Source organism: Pongo pygmaeus, chromosome 2 (genome assembly GCF_028885625.2).
Source record: "Pongo pygmaeus isolate AG05252 chromosome 2, NHGRI_mPonPyg2-v2.0_pri, whole genome shotgun sequence".
Taxonomy (NCBI): domain Eukaryota; kingdom Metazoa; phylum Chordata; class Mammalia; order Primates; family Hominidae; genus Pongo; species Pongo pygmaeus.
The window spans coordinates 16,797,694-16,815,132 of record NC_085930.1 but is presented as its reverse complement, the minus strand read 5'-3'; the positions used below and the strand labels follow the sequence as shown (position 1 = coordinate 16,815,132).

Genomic DNA, 17,439 nt, shown 5'->3' with positions numbered 1-17,439 from the left:
TAACCAGGAACAGATAACTGCTGAGTGCTGATGAAATGGAGAGCAGATGAAACAGTGAAGGCTTTTTAGCAGATTCCCCAGGTGTCTGGTTCCCAAGTCATTAAGACTAGAACCCCAAAGTGAATCCTATAAAAGGAAGCAATATAAAGAATGGTTTTAGCCTTTGCTAGCTATCTTCTAAAAGTAAGAAAGCTAATTGATTTTTACCTCTATGAAAATTCTAGGTAGATTACATGGTAGCATTCAGCCTTAATATGAAAAATTGATTTAGCTTATAGCTATTAAAGTTAATGTATTATTTCCTTCACAGGTCTCATGAAACAGTGTCCTGCTGTTTTAAAGGTAAAAAACAAAGTCTTATGGGCAATTTTCACTTTCCCACAAAACCAGGTTTGCTTTTTATCACCTCTTCCAACCATCTGGCTCTAATTCTGAATTTACATACAGTCACTGCTAAGGCAGCCTGAAATAAAAATCTACAAGGGAATTATGACTATACTCTAGAAATAAAGATGACAAATGTTCATAATATTTGAGGGGAGAAAAGCTCATTTACAAACTCTTGGCTCTTTTGAATTACAAGTACACCAGCTGAAAATACTTTGCCAACAGTAAATCCCTTCTCCTCTCTGTGGGTTCTTACACTTAGCTCTAGAGTTTGGTCCAGTGTGAGAAATTCCCTCACTACCAAATGCTTGCTAAGATAAAGCCTTTTCCAGAGATCACGTATAACTTGTTACCCTTGAAATTTACATTGACTTACATTCTGTAGAAGACTCACAACCATGGCAAAGTCAAATCAAGTTTGGGTATGCAAGGGATTCCTTGATACAGATTGACCAATTTTACTTTACAGAAATGCATTTTTTATTCAAAAATATAAACGGCATTTAATATTACTAATTAAGATTCTACAGAAGAAGAAATATTCCTAAAATAGCTACAAATTGAAGTAAACACTCATGAACACTCTGTAGTATTTTAATCCCAAAGAGTCAAAGGAGAAAAAGAAGAGCTTGCAAGTGACAAGCTTCATTGATTAATCAGAAGTTAGGGCTCCTCAGACCAGGGTAAGAGATTCAATATCCATATGGCCAGTTGCTTCACCCTCCTTTGTTGAACACGAGATTATGCTAGAATGTAGCTCACTCATTTGGCAAATTTGTGCCTCACTTCATATGGAAAACACATTCAGAACGTAAATAAATCCCATATCTTCCAACAATACACATGTTAACATGAATTAAAATATTTCTACATACATCCTAAGAGGAAGCAAGTCTGCTAACTCCTCAATGTGAGGAAGAAAATACGATCTTAGAAAGACAGGTCTGACCTAGCGCTTAAAAAGGAGCTTTCTGGTGGGTTACATTAAACTTCAAAATTATCAATAGGTACTAACTAATACCTAATATCAATAGGTATTAACTAATATCAATAGGTATTAACTAATAATAATATCAATAGGTATTAACTAATAATTAACCCATGGACAAATAAGAAATAAAAATAAACTCATCCTGACCATTTCTATTTCTATAGTTATTGGTGAAAACAAAATAAAAGAGAAAATGATCTGTGTAAAGAGTATTGTAAAAACTGTTTGGAGGGATATTTATTTGGAACGTTCTTTCTTAGTCATAAATGGTTCCATTCCATAGCCAAGACAAAAGCATGCTGAACAGAAAATGTAATACAAAGGTATTAATTATAATAAGGGATATGAGTGTTTTATATGGCTTCTAACCTATCTCTAGGTTATACTGTTGGAACTTCGAGCTGAAAAATCTGAATCTTGTGCATCCTAGGTTGCTTCCATATAAACCTCTCTTAAGAGTTCCAGCATTTAGGGATGGGAAAGACTCCACTAGAAGTTATATCAGTCAGTGTGAAGATTAAAGAACAAAGTAAAATCAATGAAAAAAGCTTGATCTGACATTTCCTGCCTTTCTTCTGCATAGAATATATGTTCTGTGATGGCAAAAACTTTCTCCTAGTTTTAACATTTAAAAACACAGCACTTACATAGAAAGTACACTATCAGAATTGTCAACAATCTAAGAGATTGGACATATAGAATTCTTATGATTTCAGTCATCTCTTCTGAAAAAAATGCTGAGTATCTTCAAATTTATGTTAAAAGCACACTATCTTATACTGCATTATAGCAGACAAATTCAAGTTCTGACCACTCCATACTAAAATAACAAATGTATTTAAATTCTCTGGTGTTTCTACAGAAATTTTAAAGAACTTAAGAATTGTGGAAGCTTAACATCTGAAAAAAATTATGTCCTATGTGTAAACTGCCTTTGACAGTTCTTTCTGCAAGTACACAAAAAAATGCATCAGTGAATCTGTGATAAATTTAATAAATGTGCCAATGTATTTAAGCAACAATCTGTATTATTGGTATTGTTTTAATTAATGAGAACTGTGATATACCAACACAAGCTATATACATAGCATTGTTACATGCATTATTTTTAATGTCAAAAACATTCTCACAAGGTGTATTTTCCTATATTTTGGATTAGAAAATTAAGGCTCTGAGAATATCAAAACTTGCTCCAGATCATTTGGTAAGTACACTGAAGCTCATTCTACATAGATCCAAAGTAAAGCTTTTATAGAGGGCTTTCTTTGAGATAGAGAACAACAGCTTATATTTTCTTTGCTTCTCACGCCATAAACTACAAATTCACAATATTTTTAAAACGTATAGATCCCCAAAATGAATGGCGGGAAGAACAAATCGGTGCTATCCATGGACCTCCCTAAGCATATTACATTGAAGTTCCCCCTTCCAGCACACCCCATATTTAAGCCTAACCAATCTGGACATCCAACCTAATGGCCATTAGTCCATGTAATTGTCAGCAGAAGAAAAACAATGTGTATGTTTACATTTCATATTTGCATGTGTTGTCTGTAGGACTAATGTTGTAAGGGAAATATCCCACATACATTTCTATGCAGAAGAATGGCTCTCCTCTTCCCATGCAAACACGCGCTTATTATCATGAATGTTTAAAGATTAAACAGAATATTTATAAGCTTCCCTAATAAAGATGGAGAAATGTGGCATGATCTTTTATACACATGATGCATGGAACAATACAGTGATGTCATATATCGAGGTGAGAGAAGAGTGACCCATGCATGTGAATAGGCTAAGGAATAAGAAATCATGGATTCCTTAGTAAATTGTACTCTATCCACTCAAAGAGACAAATTTACATTATTTCCAGCCAGTATTATACAGATTAAGCTCAACTGCTTTTGAAATGTTCCCATACAATATGATGCTCTTAAAGGTGACTTAAACAAAAGCCTGTTTCTAATGCAATAGGCTTTTAAAGCTTTGTGATCACCTCGATTTGTAAGATTTAAGAAGAGTAAACCTGTACCATCTGGTAGTAATTTTGTTAATGCACAACAGATTATTTTGCAAGTGTACAATTTATCATATTATCAAATTCTTTGGTTTTAAGGAGATAAAAACTGAAGTGGTCAGATGTTACCAAGAGCTGTTTGGTTAAAGCAACTAACCTTTAAACAAAAGAATTGCAGAATCAGCATTAGATTGAGGAGATATTAGCCTCACCATAAAACTTAGAATTAGTCTTTGAGAGAGAATATTTAAATAAAAGTGATAATGTGGGCGAGATGAAGAAATAATGTTAATCATCACCAATTATAAGTAATGAAAAGGAAATCTCAATCCCCTGTAAAGTGATCGGATTAAAAATAATTGAAAACTAAAAGTCTTAAGAAATTTTCCTTGATTTCTGCATTTTGGACCCTGTTTTAAGGAAAGGATATTGTTTACAATATCTTGTAAAATCAAATGCCCTTTTGAAGGTACTACTTGTTTTTTTTTTAAAGATTACAATTCATTTTGCTTGATGTTAACAGAAAGAAAAAAATGCAGTCCATACTATCATAAGCAATCAGAAAGATTACAAGCAATTAGAAAAGTAAACTTTTTAAAAATAGGGAATTACTAAAAAGTATTGATATTCAAATATTTTCCCAAATTAAAGATAAAATGTATAAACAATTCTTTAAGATAAATTCTAAAACTATATTTTTGAGAAATATTTCATCTGATTAATGGAACATTGTGAATTAAATAAACTATTTAGGACATCATCTATGAACCCACAAAAGATTGTGCCTTTAATTTGGCAAACTACTTTAACCTATAATTAAACAAAGTGCTCCCTGACAGTAGTAAAAGCCCACCACCAGTCCTTGGCTACTGGGAGAAATTTAATGGCCTGATCAGATATATCAAAGTGCTTGGAAACTGAAGAAACTCTAGCTGCTTGTGTAAGCATATATTTTAAGAAAAAAGTAAGAGAAGAAACAACATTTGCATGTCTGCTTTCTATGCTGGGGTGGCAACCTAATCCAAAATTCCTATTGCAGGTTTGTTATTTGACCATGTGTGTTCATTTCGTATCATTTTAATACAGCACTTCTGCTTAATATACTGTATTATTTTGAATTATGAAGTACAACTTTCTTTTTGGCTGATTACTCCAATTTCTGAGACACTTTCTGCTTTCTGGAAGGTCTACTTTGACTAATAGATCATGGATGCTAACTAGCAGCATGCAACCATATCAGGTTTCGTCTCCGTGATTTTCACGAGTTGGCGGAATTCCATGTGGAAGGCAGCATTGGCAGTCCTCTATGTCATCTAATGTTACTTTGACTGAAACTAACATGTGAGTGGAACTAACTTTTGGAAAAGTATGCAAAACTGTTTTGGGTCTGAGTGTGGTGAATCATGCCTGTAATCCCAGCCCTATAGAAGACCAACCTTGGCAACATGGTGAGACCCCATCTCCACAAAAAAAAAAAAAAAAAAAAAAATAGCTGGATATGGTTGCATATACTGTAGTCCCAGCTACTCACATGGCTGAAGTGGGAGGATCACCTGAGCCCAGGAGATTGAGGCTGCACTGAGCCGTGTTCACACCACAGCACTCCAGCCTGGACGACAGAGAGATACCCTGTCTCAGACAAACAAATAAAACCAAAAGACTTGTTTTTTAGGAAACCCATTTGGAAAAAAAAAAAAAAAAAAAAAAAAACTCCAGAATCATCTCAGGAGATTTAAGAGAATACTAACAAACAGTATGCAACAGTCAAAGCAGGATAGCATATCAACATTGCATGATACCAAAACTGAGGACTTTAATTCATATGTAAGTTCATTATAGTACTTAGATGAAATTTGAAAATATATAGTATATTGTTTCCCAAAGGCACCAGAGATTATTTGTTGAACTAGAAAATATTTTGTCTGGCAATCGTTGGTCTCTACTACCTTACCTCTGCATCTAAAAACACTGAACCCCGTCTATGGTCCTGGAGTCAGTTTACGTAAAGATATAAGAACTTTATAAGGAATTACAATTATGTGTCTCAAAGGACCTGGACAAAAATGGGCATGCAGATTATACGTTATAAAGCCCATAAAGGTATATATCTTACACATTGAGACTTAAATATTGATGTAAATCTATACATTGATCAAAACAGGATATACTACAGTTTTACAAGTGTTTGGTTTTTTGATCCACGAAATATCTAATTCAAAAGGTTTGCTTTAATTTCTGAAGTTAAATATCTTTCACCTCTCCAAGTTATTAAATTCAGTGTAGAATGAACATGAACTGAAAATCAAGACAGGGGAACTTAAAATAACGCTTTATAATGAGGCTGTCATCAACAGTCCTCAAAATACTTTTGACTACTGTGGTTTGATTCTCATAAGGATCCTAATAAACAGGCAAAGAAGATATCATTATCTGAATATTTTCAACAATTGACCAGACTTGACTAAGGTCTGGTTGTTAGGACAGTTTCAAAAATGTGCTTTGGACATAACAGACCTTTCCCAAGATGGTCATAGATTAAGCTTAACTTACTATTTAAACTGCTGCAATTTATTTTCTTTTTTGAATGAGATTGTGTGACAACCTCCGATATTCAGTCATTTAAGATGAATTTCTATATGTTCGTAATAACATGCAGAATGTACAAAATAATCAAATCGACATAAGGCCATCCCCGTACCTAATGGATAAATAAGCAGGGAAATTTATTAAACCCTATATATTTAAAATACTATTTTCAATGCTGTTACCAAGATAGGAAATACTGAATTTAGAACACAAAACAAATGGAAAAATTATATGAAATAAATCCATGAAAAACCTTTGTTGTTGAGTTTTTTGTTAAGATATATCGTAATCAAATTTAAGTGTCATTTTAGATGGGTTGATCAGGTCTAGTCTGTCATGGGAAAAATCCCAGGAAGAACTCTTATGATGGGAGACTCCACACTAATCCATTATGTGACTCAGGGTAAATCAATGGGCTTGGCGTCTCTTTTGTCCCTGAAAACAAAGGACCTTGCCCATTCACAATCTCTCAACTCAGCTCCATCTCTAAGATTCTATATCAGTATGTCACACTCATAGCAATGTATTTACTCACATAATTAACTTGTGTAGTATCTCCTATTTTTAAGCCAAAAAAAAATCATGCTTTAGAAAAAAGAAATGGTGTGGATGATACTCTCTTCCCATTTTATAGGAGAGTAAGATAAGAAATATGTAATTGTACGTGGAAATAAAATTAACAAAATCACATATATTCAAATTAGCAACTTTTCATTCCTGAGTACTCTAAAAGACAAAATTTCTGACTTATATTTCATTCATTTAACACTTTCTCAAACATAACATATGAGCTTCGAACATAAGACAGACATGAGGAATACAGGTGGACTTTCATATGTTTTATGTATATTAGATAAGTAATATATAAATCATAATTTAGAATAGATTATAAGAGAAGTATTTGAAAAAGGAAAATGAACAGATAACACGAAGAAGAAATCTAGTGTGGGTATTTGGGTGGGATTTTGCTGATGGCTCCTCTGAGGAATTTGTCTTTGAGACCTGAAAAATGAGTGTTAGACAAAGGGGGTGTAGGAACAGAACATTACAGATAGAAAACCACATGCCAAGACTCTCATATATTGGTACACCAAGCTGTTGGCATGCAAGCTTTCAAATGCACATGTAACATATGAATAGTGAAAAGACAGAGCAAAAACCAAATGCTCACTGAAATTATCTTTTTAATTGTATTGTCATCTAAACTAATTTGTGTGCCAGAACTGAGAATGCTTTAGTTTATTGCAATCCTTTCAAAAGAGCGCTTGGACTTCACAGGTAGGTGTGAAATGCTTGGCTTTCTATTTTCTAGTTTCAGGGTCCAAACATGATGAGTGTATATGTAATTATTTAAATAAAATTGCAAGTGTGTGGAAAGTTTCAGGATGTTCCTCGAGAAGAGAAACCAGCCTTTCTCAACCAGTACTGTGCATCTGAATCACATAATTTCTCAATTCCCCTAAGGACAATACATAACTAGAACTGTTCTAGATGCATGGGAAAGAAGTTGATTCATTACACATGGTGGGTACCTTTAGGGTATTAGGACAGAATTCTCCTGTGGAATAACCAGTTGATGATCGCATTGCCCAATAAAGGTACACATAGAACTTGAATCAGTTTCTTAATTTCAGTGTTAGTCTAAACACTTTACTTACTCATAATGTTCACCCAAAATACTCCTAGTGATTCTGTGGCAACTGAAAATTCTCACAGTTGTGAATCAGATATAGATAGAAATACAGGCAGAGGAGATAGAAAGCTGGATCTTCGTTCACATACATTTATATCATCTTCTTGCTTCTTGAAGAAAATTGGAATTGTTATGACATGAGTAGTTTTGGATTTTCCTTTTCCATCAAGATTTAGATGACTAAATATATTCAGAGTTCAAATAGGTATACTAACAACAATAATAGAGAGAACACCATTACTAATATGTATTAAGTGTGTCACCATTTACAATGACATTTAACATGCATTTTCTCGCTGAATTCCCTCAACAACACACTGAACTAATCTAGGTATGATTAGACAATTCATTTCACAGATGGAAACAATGAAATGTATAGAGATCAAATGTCTTCCATAAGATCAGGCATTTAATAGGTGTTGAAACCTGAAATTATAATGTGGTCTTATAATGCCCAAGCCTATGCTTTGTTCTACTAATCCCCAGTGTTTCAATTATTAAATATGAAAATTAAGATAGACAGGAAAAATTATTTTTAAGTCATTTATTCAATCCAATGACTGGTATAATAAAGTTGTGTTGACTTACCATATTTAAATCCCAAATAGAAAATTTACTTTGGAAAATAAATAGAATACATAATATGCATTGACACTTTATGTAAGATGAACCCAAAAAAAAATCTATTTCAGGTTTACTACTCAGGTTTCCTTTGACCTTCACACAACAGAGCTATGTATTTATTTTGCAGAAACAGAAATTTAACTTCTTAGGGAAAAGGGGCTTTATGACATCAGCTGTATTAAGTATGTTAATTTCCTCTAGGGGAGAGGAGGAGAAGAGGAAGCAAAAGACATTGAACAATGAAAGAAATTGGAAGAGCAGACGAAAGCACTAATCGAAGGAAGGGAGGAGAAGCAGATGGCGTAGGAAGGAGACATGTGGGAATTGGGGGGAAAGGAAGCAATTGGCAAGGAGTGGGCTGAATGCCAAATTTGTGAAGGATCTGAAGGGCACTGGGGATTTGGATGGGATGTGAGTCAGCTGCTTTTTACCAAAATATCACACCAACAATGGAAATCAAAGAAACCTACAAAGACACACAGGAAGCAGAAAAGGACTAGGAAAAGACCTGATGACATACTCCATTCTAATAATTTTACCTCGTCAGCATGGGAATGGGAAGTGTTAAAGAGTTATTTTTGGTGTATTGGTTTGGTTTTGTTTTTTACTGCATAACTAAATTGTTCTCCTACCTTCATTACGGATTTTCAAATCTTTAACTTGCTTTTGAAAGAAATGATACAGATAAAACCCTTCTATATATTTTTGCTATTTTTTACTTACCTTATATAAATGTGATTTGTTATGCATTGTCACTCATACACAAAACAATTCATTTAAACCATCTAGGATTACAGTGGCCAACTGTCCCCATTTTCCCAGACCTGAGGGATTTCCTGGGAATAGAATTCTCATTTCTAACACCAGGACCATCCTGGGCAAACCAGAATGGTTGGCTTTCCTATCTAAGGTAAAAATCTTAAGAAAAAGCTACTAAATATACTTGTTCATCATGCTAAAGCATACTGATGCTGTAAATTTTTTTTCTACATTTTGCAAAGAAGAATGGATAAAATCTTAATTCAGCTATGCAATAAGTAGATGAAATGAAAAATATAGTTACTGACTGGATAACGGCTTTGATGCAAATAAATATCTTACAAACAAATTCTTTCCCCATCATCTAGATTATTTTTTCAATCAAGTAAAAACAGTTGTAGACATAGAGAATATTTGTGGCATGCTACTGTAAGGACAGTAGGAAGAAGAATAAACAACTCAGCATAACTTATCTCAAGGAATAATATGAGTCATTCAAAAATGCTTAAAGTCACAAAGGCTCATACCAGCTAAGAATTTGAAGCATGAAAAGATGAGTTTCTTTTAAGCTCTTCTTCTTAATAAAATGAAATAATTCAGGATAAATGATCGACAAAGGTTATCATGAAGAAAATATTTCTGAAATTTCAGAATTGAGTCTAGGCAGAGCTTAATATTTATACTGTGTTGTTAATGTGTTGGTTTTTACTGTATTTTATTATATCTATACAAAATTCCCCAGTCACTACATTAATAATATTTTATTTAACTCAATTTTTCATGTGTTATATAATATCTCATAATTGTGTACTTTTTTCAACAATAACTTTTGAAATGTGTGCAGCTAATGATATTAGAACCTGGCTAACTCACAATTTGGACTGATAACTACAAAGCATATTCAGTTGAATAATTTACTGATTTATAATATCCTCTTCAATATAAATCCTTTTCCTAAATGGCAGATGATGACAGTTAATTGTTTTCTTTAGATAACCTCTAATATCTTTTTAGGTAAGACTTCTAGTCTTCAGAATAAATAATTTTAGGTTGTCTGAGCTATAATATTTGGCCAAATTTGACCCTTTCTGTGCCATCTTTTATAAAACTACTCAACTTTTCCAATTTAAAAACCTTTGTTATGTTATAGATTTCAATCCTGAACATAATATGGACTAGTTCTTGAACATGCCAAACCCTGGTTTCGAGACCACCGCAACTTGCGTTCTGTGAACTCATCTCTCCAAATCATCGAATATTAAGAACAGTACTTCATCATGGAAACCAAGAGATACTGGCATCCTCAGTCAAAATTTGCACTGATAGCATAGCAGAGTTGTTATATATGTTGCAGAATCTATAGGACCCTATAAAAAACGTTACGAGTCAAAAAAACGCAAGTGCCCCCTTGCTTGCCCTCTCTTCCCCAACCAGCCAATTTAGACGTAGTGACTGCATTAGCAGAATTTTTAGTATGTATCTGACAAGATTGTTGGCAGGATTAAATGGGTGAATATACATAAAGTGCTTGTAACAGGACCTGGCACATAGCAAGTGCTATAATAAGTGTTTACTATTATCATCATCATCATCTCCTTCTTCTTCACCTTCTTCATAAGACTAAGTTGACAAGTTTAAGTGTACCCTAATGTAAAGAAAATAGCTTAGGCACTGGGTTTTCAAGTGGATAAAATGAGATGATATAAAACATATAATACATAGCAAGTTCTTAATATGCAATAGCTATTATTATTATTCTCTCTAAAAATGGACATTTATTTAAATTTAATAAAATAAAATTTAAATAAATTTAAATAATTTTTATTTAAAATTTTTCAGATTAAAAAGGAACTTTTTTCTTTTTTTTCTTTTTTTCTTTCTTTTCTTTACTTTTTTTTTTTTTTTTTTTTTTGAGACAGGGTTTCATTCTTGTTGCCCAGGCTGGAGTGCAATGGCGCAATCTCAGCTCACTGCAACCTCTGCCTCTCGGGTTCAAGCGACTGTCCTGTCTCAGACTCCCGAGTAGCTGGGATTACAGGCATGCACCACCACGCCTGGCTAATTTTTTTGTATTCTGAGTAGAGACGGGGTTTCTCCATGTTGGTCAGGCTGGTCTCGAACTCCCGACCTCAGGTGATCTGCCTGCCTTGGCCTCCCAAAGAGCTGGGATTACAGGCATGAGCCACCGCGCCTGGCAGAAGGAACTTTTTTCAATTGACTTTCATGACACACTTATGCAGAAGAGCTAAATACAAGGCCTTAAATTCTAACTTGTAACATTCAATAAACATATCATATATACTATATACAGATATTGAAAATTTACTATTGTTTCTGTAAATATTCATTTACTAATCTAAAACAAAAAGTTTAATTACTACTTGTCAATTAGCAGATCTCATATAAATACACAAAAGTATCATTTTCTGTTAGTATAATGGCATTGATTTATGATCTTATTTTTAACATATATTAAGATAAACTATACAGTTGCTCTTGTCTCATCAGTTATCACCTAGGTACTATTAAATACCTTAATATTTTATTTCATAAGCACATTTGTTTTTATGCTTGTAGTAGTCAATTAAATAAGTTTTATTTATAAGCCATCCTCCATAAGAGATCAGCAATTTCATTTCTATGCTTGCAATTCCTGCAGCTACCACCAGGTTCATTTTATAGAAATCCAATACAAAGTATGAGAAATTGATGCCTGGAACTTGGTGCAATTGTCTGTGACCCAAAGAAACTGTGCTAATTTATAACAAACTGACCTTTTTGCTGAGATAAAAATATTAAAATTGTCTAAGAAAACAAACATAGAATAAGTGGCAAATTTTAAAACAAACTTAATCTAGGAAAATATTTGTGATGTCTACTTTAATGTTTTAACTTTTTCCTTAATGTAGAAGGCAATTTTAGTTTTTAGATTGAACAAAATACTTATTTTTTTCAATACTTGGTGTTAACTTTTTCCCAATCTTAATATTTTCTTTTTTCTACCCTAATAAAATATCTTGAACTTAAATGCAATATTTCTAAAAAGTAGTGAAATTGTTAAAAAATCGCTTTTTGTGAGGTATTTTCAAAGACATCCAAAAGAACACTTTAGTCCTCCGATTCATCTGTATAAGAAAATTTCGTTTATTAACAATGATGGATATGATTAAGTCTCAAACACATGAAGTAAATCAATTTAATCTAGCCTACCAGTTAAACTACTTTTATTTCTGACTCTAAATATAAATACTAATGTCTAGAAAAGAAAGAACACTAGAGACAAACATCATTTAAGGCCTCTTTCAAATGATTCTAAGAAATATGTGCCAAAAAAGTTCTAAAAGACTCTCCTATCATGTAAGAGAATAAGAAAATGTTATTTATATATTCCTGGTTTATAATCATCCTGGATCTGAAATTTGGCTCAGAATCCAGGTCAATGTAAGAAGAAATGAATTAAGAACTTAAAAAAAATACAGGTGCAGCTATAATTCAACTACATATTTCCCCTTTTTGTAGGGTGTGTCTTTGTTCTCACAGCTGGGAGAGGTGTACTTTAAATTTTCAACAAAGAAAGTCACCACATTAAAGAACTCTAGAAATTCCTATAACCAAAACTGTAGCAGTAAGCATGCAATCTTCAATTGTCTTTCATAACGCTATTATGTGCTTTAATCTTCTGTTCATCTGCACTCAGCACATTTGGCAAAGTACATTAACAAGAGAGATGAAAACACTCATTTGAATACAAAGCTTAGGAAAGAAGAATCACGTACAATGACTAATAACCAACATCTTTTAAGAATTTATTTTCATTATTGAAAAAAAAGAACTGGAAATAATGTCATGTATTCTGTTTATGTTCTAAGTTTTTGTTTTAATTATTCAATTTCAGTTTTGCCTAAAGGAAGAAAATAAAACACAAACAATTATGATCTACATAAGATCAGTGATTTTGAACCCAAACTGCTGATTTTTAATGTATTCCTTTTCCCAAATGTATAAATGTGCTTTTTACCTCCAGTGTTTCATCAGTTCCACAGTCATAATTTATACAAAACACACAGATGGTCTTAGAAATAGTAAAAGTTTCAGATGTTACAACTTCCTAGCATATGGAACACCATCATGGATCATCATTTTGGCAACATGTAAATGATTTAAAAGTTATTTATATATTAACATCTTGGCATCATTTCATAGTCATAGGTTTTTACAACTTTAAACTGTTTGATTCCTTGTTGTAGGTGGTTCTTACACTGACTAGAAGCTACTGATGGCGTGGGGGAACTGGTGCTCTTTAATTAGAGGACAGCATCCCCTTAGACAGCAAAAGTAAATGAAGATTCTATAATAAATTAAACATTTTGGCATAAACAATAAAATGTCATCTAGTTCACTGTATGATACATCAGGGAGTTCCAAGAATTTTTAAAAATCAAATTTATTATAGTGATTTTAAACTATGAATGTCACAAAAAATTAACACATACACAAGCATACACACAAAATATAACCTCTAAAATTAACTGAGATCTTTCAAAATGCAAGACTACAACCACCATTATTTTTCATCTAGCGTATGGAACATGAAATTAAAAGGAGTCGTCTATGCTCTGGGTCTAGTTTTGATCTTTCCAGTCTGTCTTGAACTGTTCAGTGAGGTTTTAACCCCCACCACTCCCCTGAAATGGCTCTTGTCAAGGTCATTTATGATTGCTCACCAAGTTGTTAAATCCAGTGGTGAATGCTTAATCCTCATTATTACTCCATCTACCAGCTGTAATTGACTCAGTCACGGACACCTCCTTCAAACTGTCTTTACTTGGCGGCGCTTCTAATTCTCCTCCTTTCTCAGTGACTGCTCCTCTCAGTTTCCACTGCTCTTTCTGCCTCTTCTCCTTGAGAACTAAGCATTGGACCGCTTTTCCTTTCTATCTGCAATCATTCCCTTGGTGATTGCAGTCTCCTCTTTTAAATAACATGTAAGCACTGATGACTCTGATATTCATCAGGATAGGCTATGCTATAGGTGCTAAAAAATTATTTCTCATTCATTTTACATGTCCATCTTGAGAAGACAGGTGTGGCGTAGAAAGTTCTACACATAACTGAGGGGCTCAGGCTCTCAGGCTGTCTTCCACGCTGCAGTTGCACTACCTAAATAAGACAAGTAGCTTCCTTGGTTGCAGACTGGGCAAGAGAGTACTGGAGTATTTAAACCACTAGTATTTAATTTCTTTAATGTTCACTCACAACCCATGAAGCTGAAAAAGTCAAGCAGGTCTGCCGGACAGCAAAAAAGCTGGGAAGTAGAGTGTTTCATCCTCCCAGAAGGGCAGGAGCACTGCATAGCAATGAGTACTTGTATGTCTACCACAATGTAATTTTTTCTCCAACCTCAACCTCAATTCTGAATTTCTGACTCATGTATCCAACTGCCTATTTGACAATTATACTTGGATATCCAATAAGCATTTCAAAATTACCATGTCTAAAACTAAGCTCCTGATACTTCCCATCCCAAATCTTCCCCTATAATCTATGGCATCTCAGTTAATGGCATCTATACCATTTCAGTTGAGCAGGCCAATTAATTAGGAGGTCCTTGACTTTTCTCTTTTGCTCACAAACACATTCAGTCTGTTAGCAAATTCTGTTGGCTATTGCTTTGTAGTACATCCAGAATCTAGCCACTCCTCACTACCTCCCCATCCTAACAGCCTGGTTCAAACCACCATTTGCCTCTTACCCGGATTACCCTGAGAGCTCTCAGTGGGTCTCCCTGCCTCTACCATTGCCACGTTTCAGTGTGTTCTCAAGAGAGCAGAGGCTTCCCACCTTACTTAGAAGAAAAGCCAGACTATCTACAACACCTGTAAGAGCCTATGCAGTTGGACAATTATTAAATTTATAGCCTTTTTAAAAAGGCTATCCCCCTGATAGTATCTCCTATAAATCTTTACTCATTCTGTTCAACCAACACTGATTTCTTACTCTTTAGTGAATACGTTAGGTATACCCCACCTTAGGGTTTTTCTGTTTAATATTTTGTCTGCCTAGAATACCCTTTTTCCAGACACTTGTATAGTTCATTCCATCAATTTTTGAGGTTTTTATGTGAGTCATTCTCTCTAATCAGCCTATTTAAAATTTCAACCCCACCTGAACCCTATTGAATTCATCTACCTCATCACTATTTTTAATAGGACTTACTATGGTTTAACTTACTGTATGTTATACTTATTTATTTTGGTTTTTGTCTATATACTCTCTCTTTATTTTTATAGGATTTATTATAGTTTAACTTACTGTATATTACACTTATTTATTTTGGTTTTGTCTGTATACACACTCATAAAATGTAAGCTCCAGCAGAACACTCACTGAGTTTTGATCAAGTTGCATCTCCAGGGCTAAGAATTTTGTTGGCCGGGCGTGGTGGCTCATGCCTGTAATTCCAGCACTTTGGGAGGTCGAGGCAGGCATATCCAGCACTTTGGGAGGTCGAGGAAGATTGAGACCATCCTGCCCAACATGGTGAAACCTCATCTCTACTAAAAATACAAAAATTAGCTGGGTGTGGTGGTGCACGCCTGTAATCCCAGCTACTTAGGAGGCTGAGGCAGGAGAATCGCTTGAACCCAGGAGGCAGAGGTTGCAGTGAGCCGAGATTGTGCCACTGCACTCCAGCCTGGTGACAAAGCAAGACTCTGTCTCAAAAAAAAAAAAAAAAAAGAAAAAAAAAAATTTGTCACTAACTTGTATTAAACACGAATAGGTTATCAGGAAAGGCATGAGGGAAAGTCAGGGATAATAATGGTTTTAATGTGTTTGAATCAGTAAGGAAGGGAAAGGGGAATTATAGATAATGGTCATTAAATGATCTAGAATATATTTTTAAGAGCAAAGTATTCTTATCCCCATTGTACATGAATCCAAAAGGAATCTGTTATCACTAACAAGAGAAGCATTTGTTTCTTCACTCTACTTCTCCCATGCTCTTTCTTGACTTCATTTCCAAAAACCAGTGTTTCCACATATAGTTCCTTTTGTCACGTGACTCTGCAGCACTTACGAGCAGAACCGGGTCATCCTCACACCAATCCCAAGAATTACAGAAATCCTTTGGGAGACTCATTCTAATTCAGATTTACATGAAAAAAAAAATGCTTAATTTTCTTTCAAGGTCTCTAAAACCTGGTCTAACACAACCTTCTCTACTTTTCTCACTATTAATTTTTTCCAAGCTAATCTACTAACCAGGTGCTCAGAAATAGTGCAACTACTAATTAGGTTGTGCGGTCTACATTATAACTTTGCTCTTGTACATCTTCAGCAGTGACCTTTTCCTCACACATACATTCTCCTAGGGAACTTTAAATCTTGACCAGCGAATTCACAATGGACAGATATCAGTGCATGCTGAGCAAAGAGAATCGTAAAGGGAAATATTGAGCAACCACAAAATCAATGAGGGCTTGGTGACTGAGGTGCTTTAGTCAACACCGTCCAAGACAAAACATGCAAAGAAGTCATATAGAATCACGGCTGTCCAGAAGAAAGCGCATCTTGACTTCATACAAATCACGTATAATTTCTTACATCAGAGCAGGAATTTGAAATCCAATAATCTCATCATATGACTTATTTTACACTGAGATAAATTCACCATTAACCACCTTTCAAAATAAGATTTTATTTTTCAGAAACAATATTGAACACTATAGAACAGAAAAGCACTTTTAAAAATGAGAAAAAAACATAAAAACATCTTGAAGTGGCTTAAGAGGCCTTCTGGAAACATACTAAATAACAGATTTTCTTGAATAAACAGTTTTTACTATAACACATGGAGATTTTATAAGCCTTGAGTTATGACAATAATTAAGTCATACATAAAAGTGTTAACTCTGAGACACTAAAACAGGAATTATACTTTTTCTTTTACTGATCTCTAAACACCATGAATTTTCCTCACTTATTTTCATGTCAACACAGAAAGAATTGACATATATATTTTTTAAAAGAAAAACTGAACATGGGAGCTGACACAAGCCTTTATTTAAAATAATCTACTTATTTTTCTCTTTTTCCTTTGGTAAAGATACATACAGTTAGACCAACAAATGTCCTCTGCTGTTGAATTAAATACTCACAGTTATTCTTTCATCTTTATCATCCAGTGGAGAGCCATCTTTCTTCCATGAAATGGTGGGCTCCGGATGGCCTCGTGGGGGCTGGCATTCCATTACTGCAGGCTCTCCTACTGCAACCATGACATCCGAAGGGTTTTGTCTGAAGTCATCCCGAAGTACTGTAGGAACAAGATTAAATCATTATACTCCAAAGTGATACATACAGTCCTAATCTCTGAACTTC

At 34.1% G+C, this 17,439-nt stretch overlaps 1 protein-coding gene across 1 annotated transcript in view; it reads right to left on the bottom strand.

Moving 5' to 3' along the window:
* Positions 1-17,439, bottom strand: part of ROBO1 (roundabout guidance receptor 1) — a 1,000,765-nt gene that overhangs the window by 132,443 nt on the left and 850,883 nt on the right. The window contains exon 4 of the mRNA XM_063661467.1: positions 17,217-17,374. Within this exon, the coding sequence (XP_063517537.1) occupies positions 17,217-17,374 (158 nt within the window). The remainder of the gene's footprint in view (positions 1-17,216; positions 17,375-17,439) is intronic.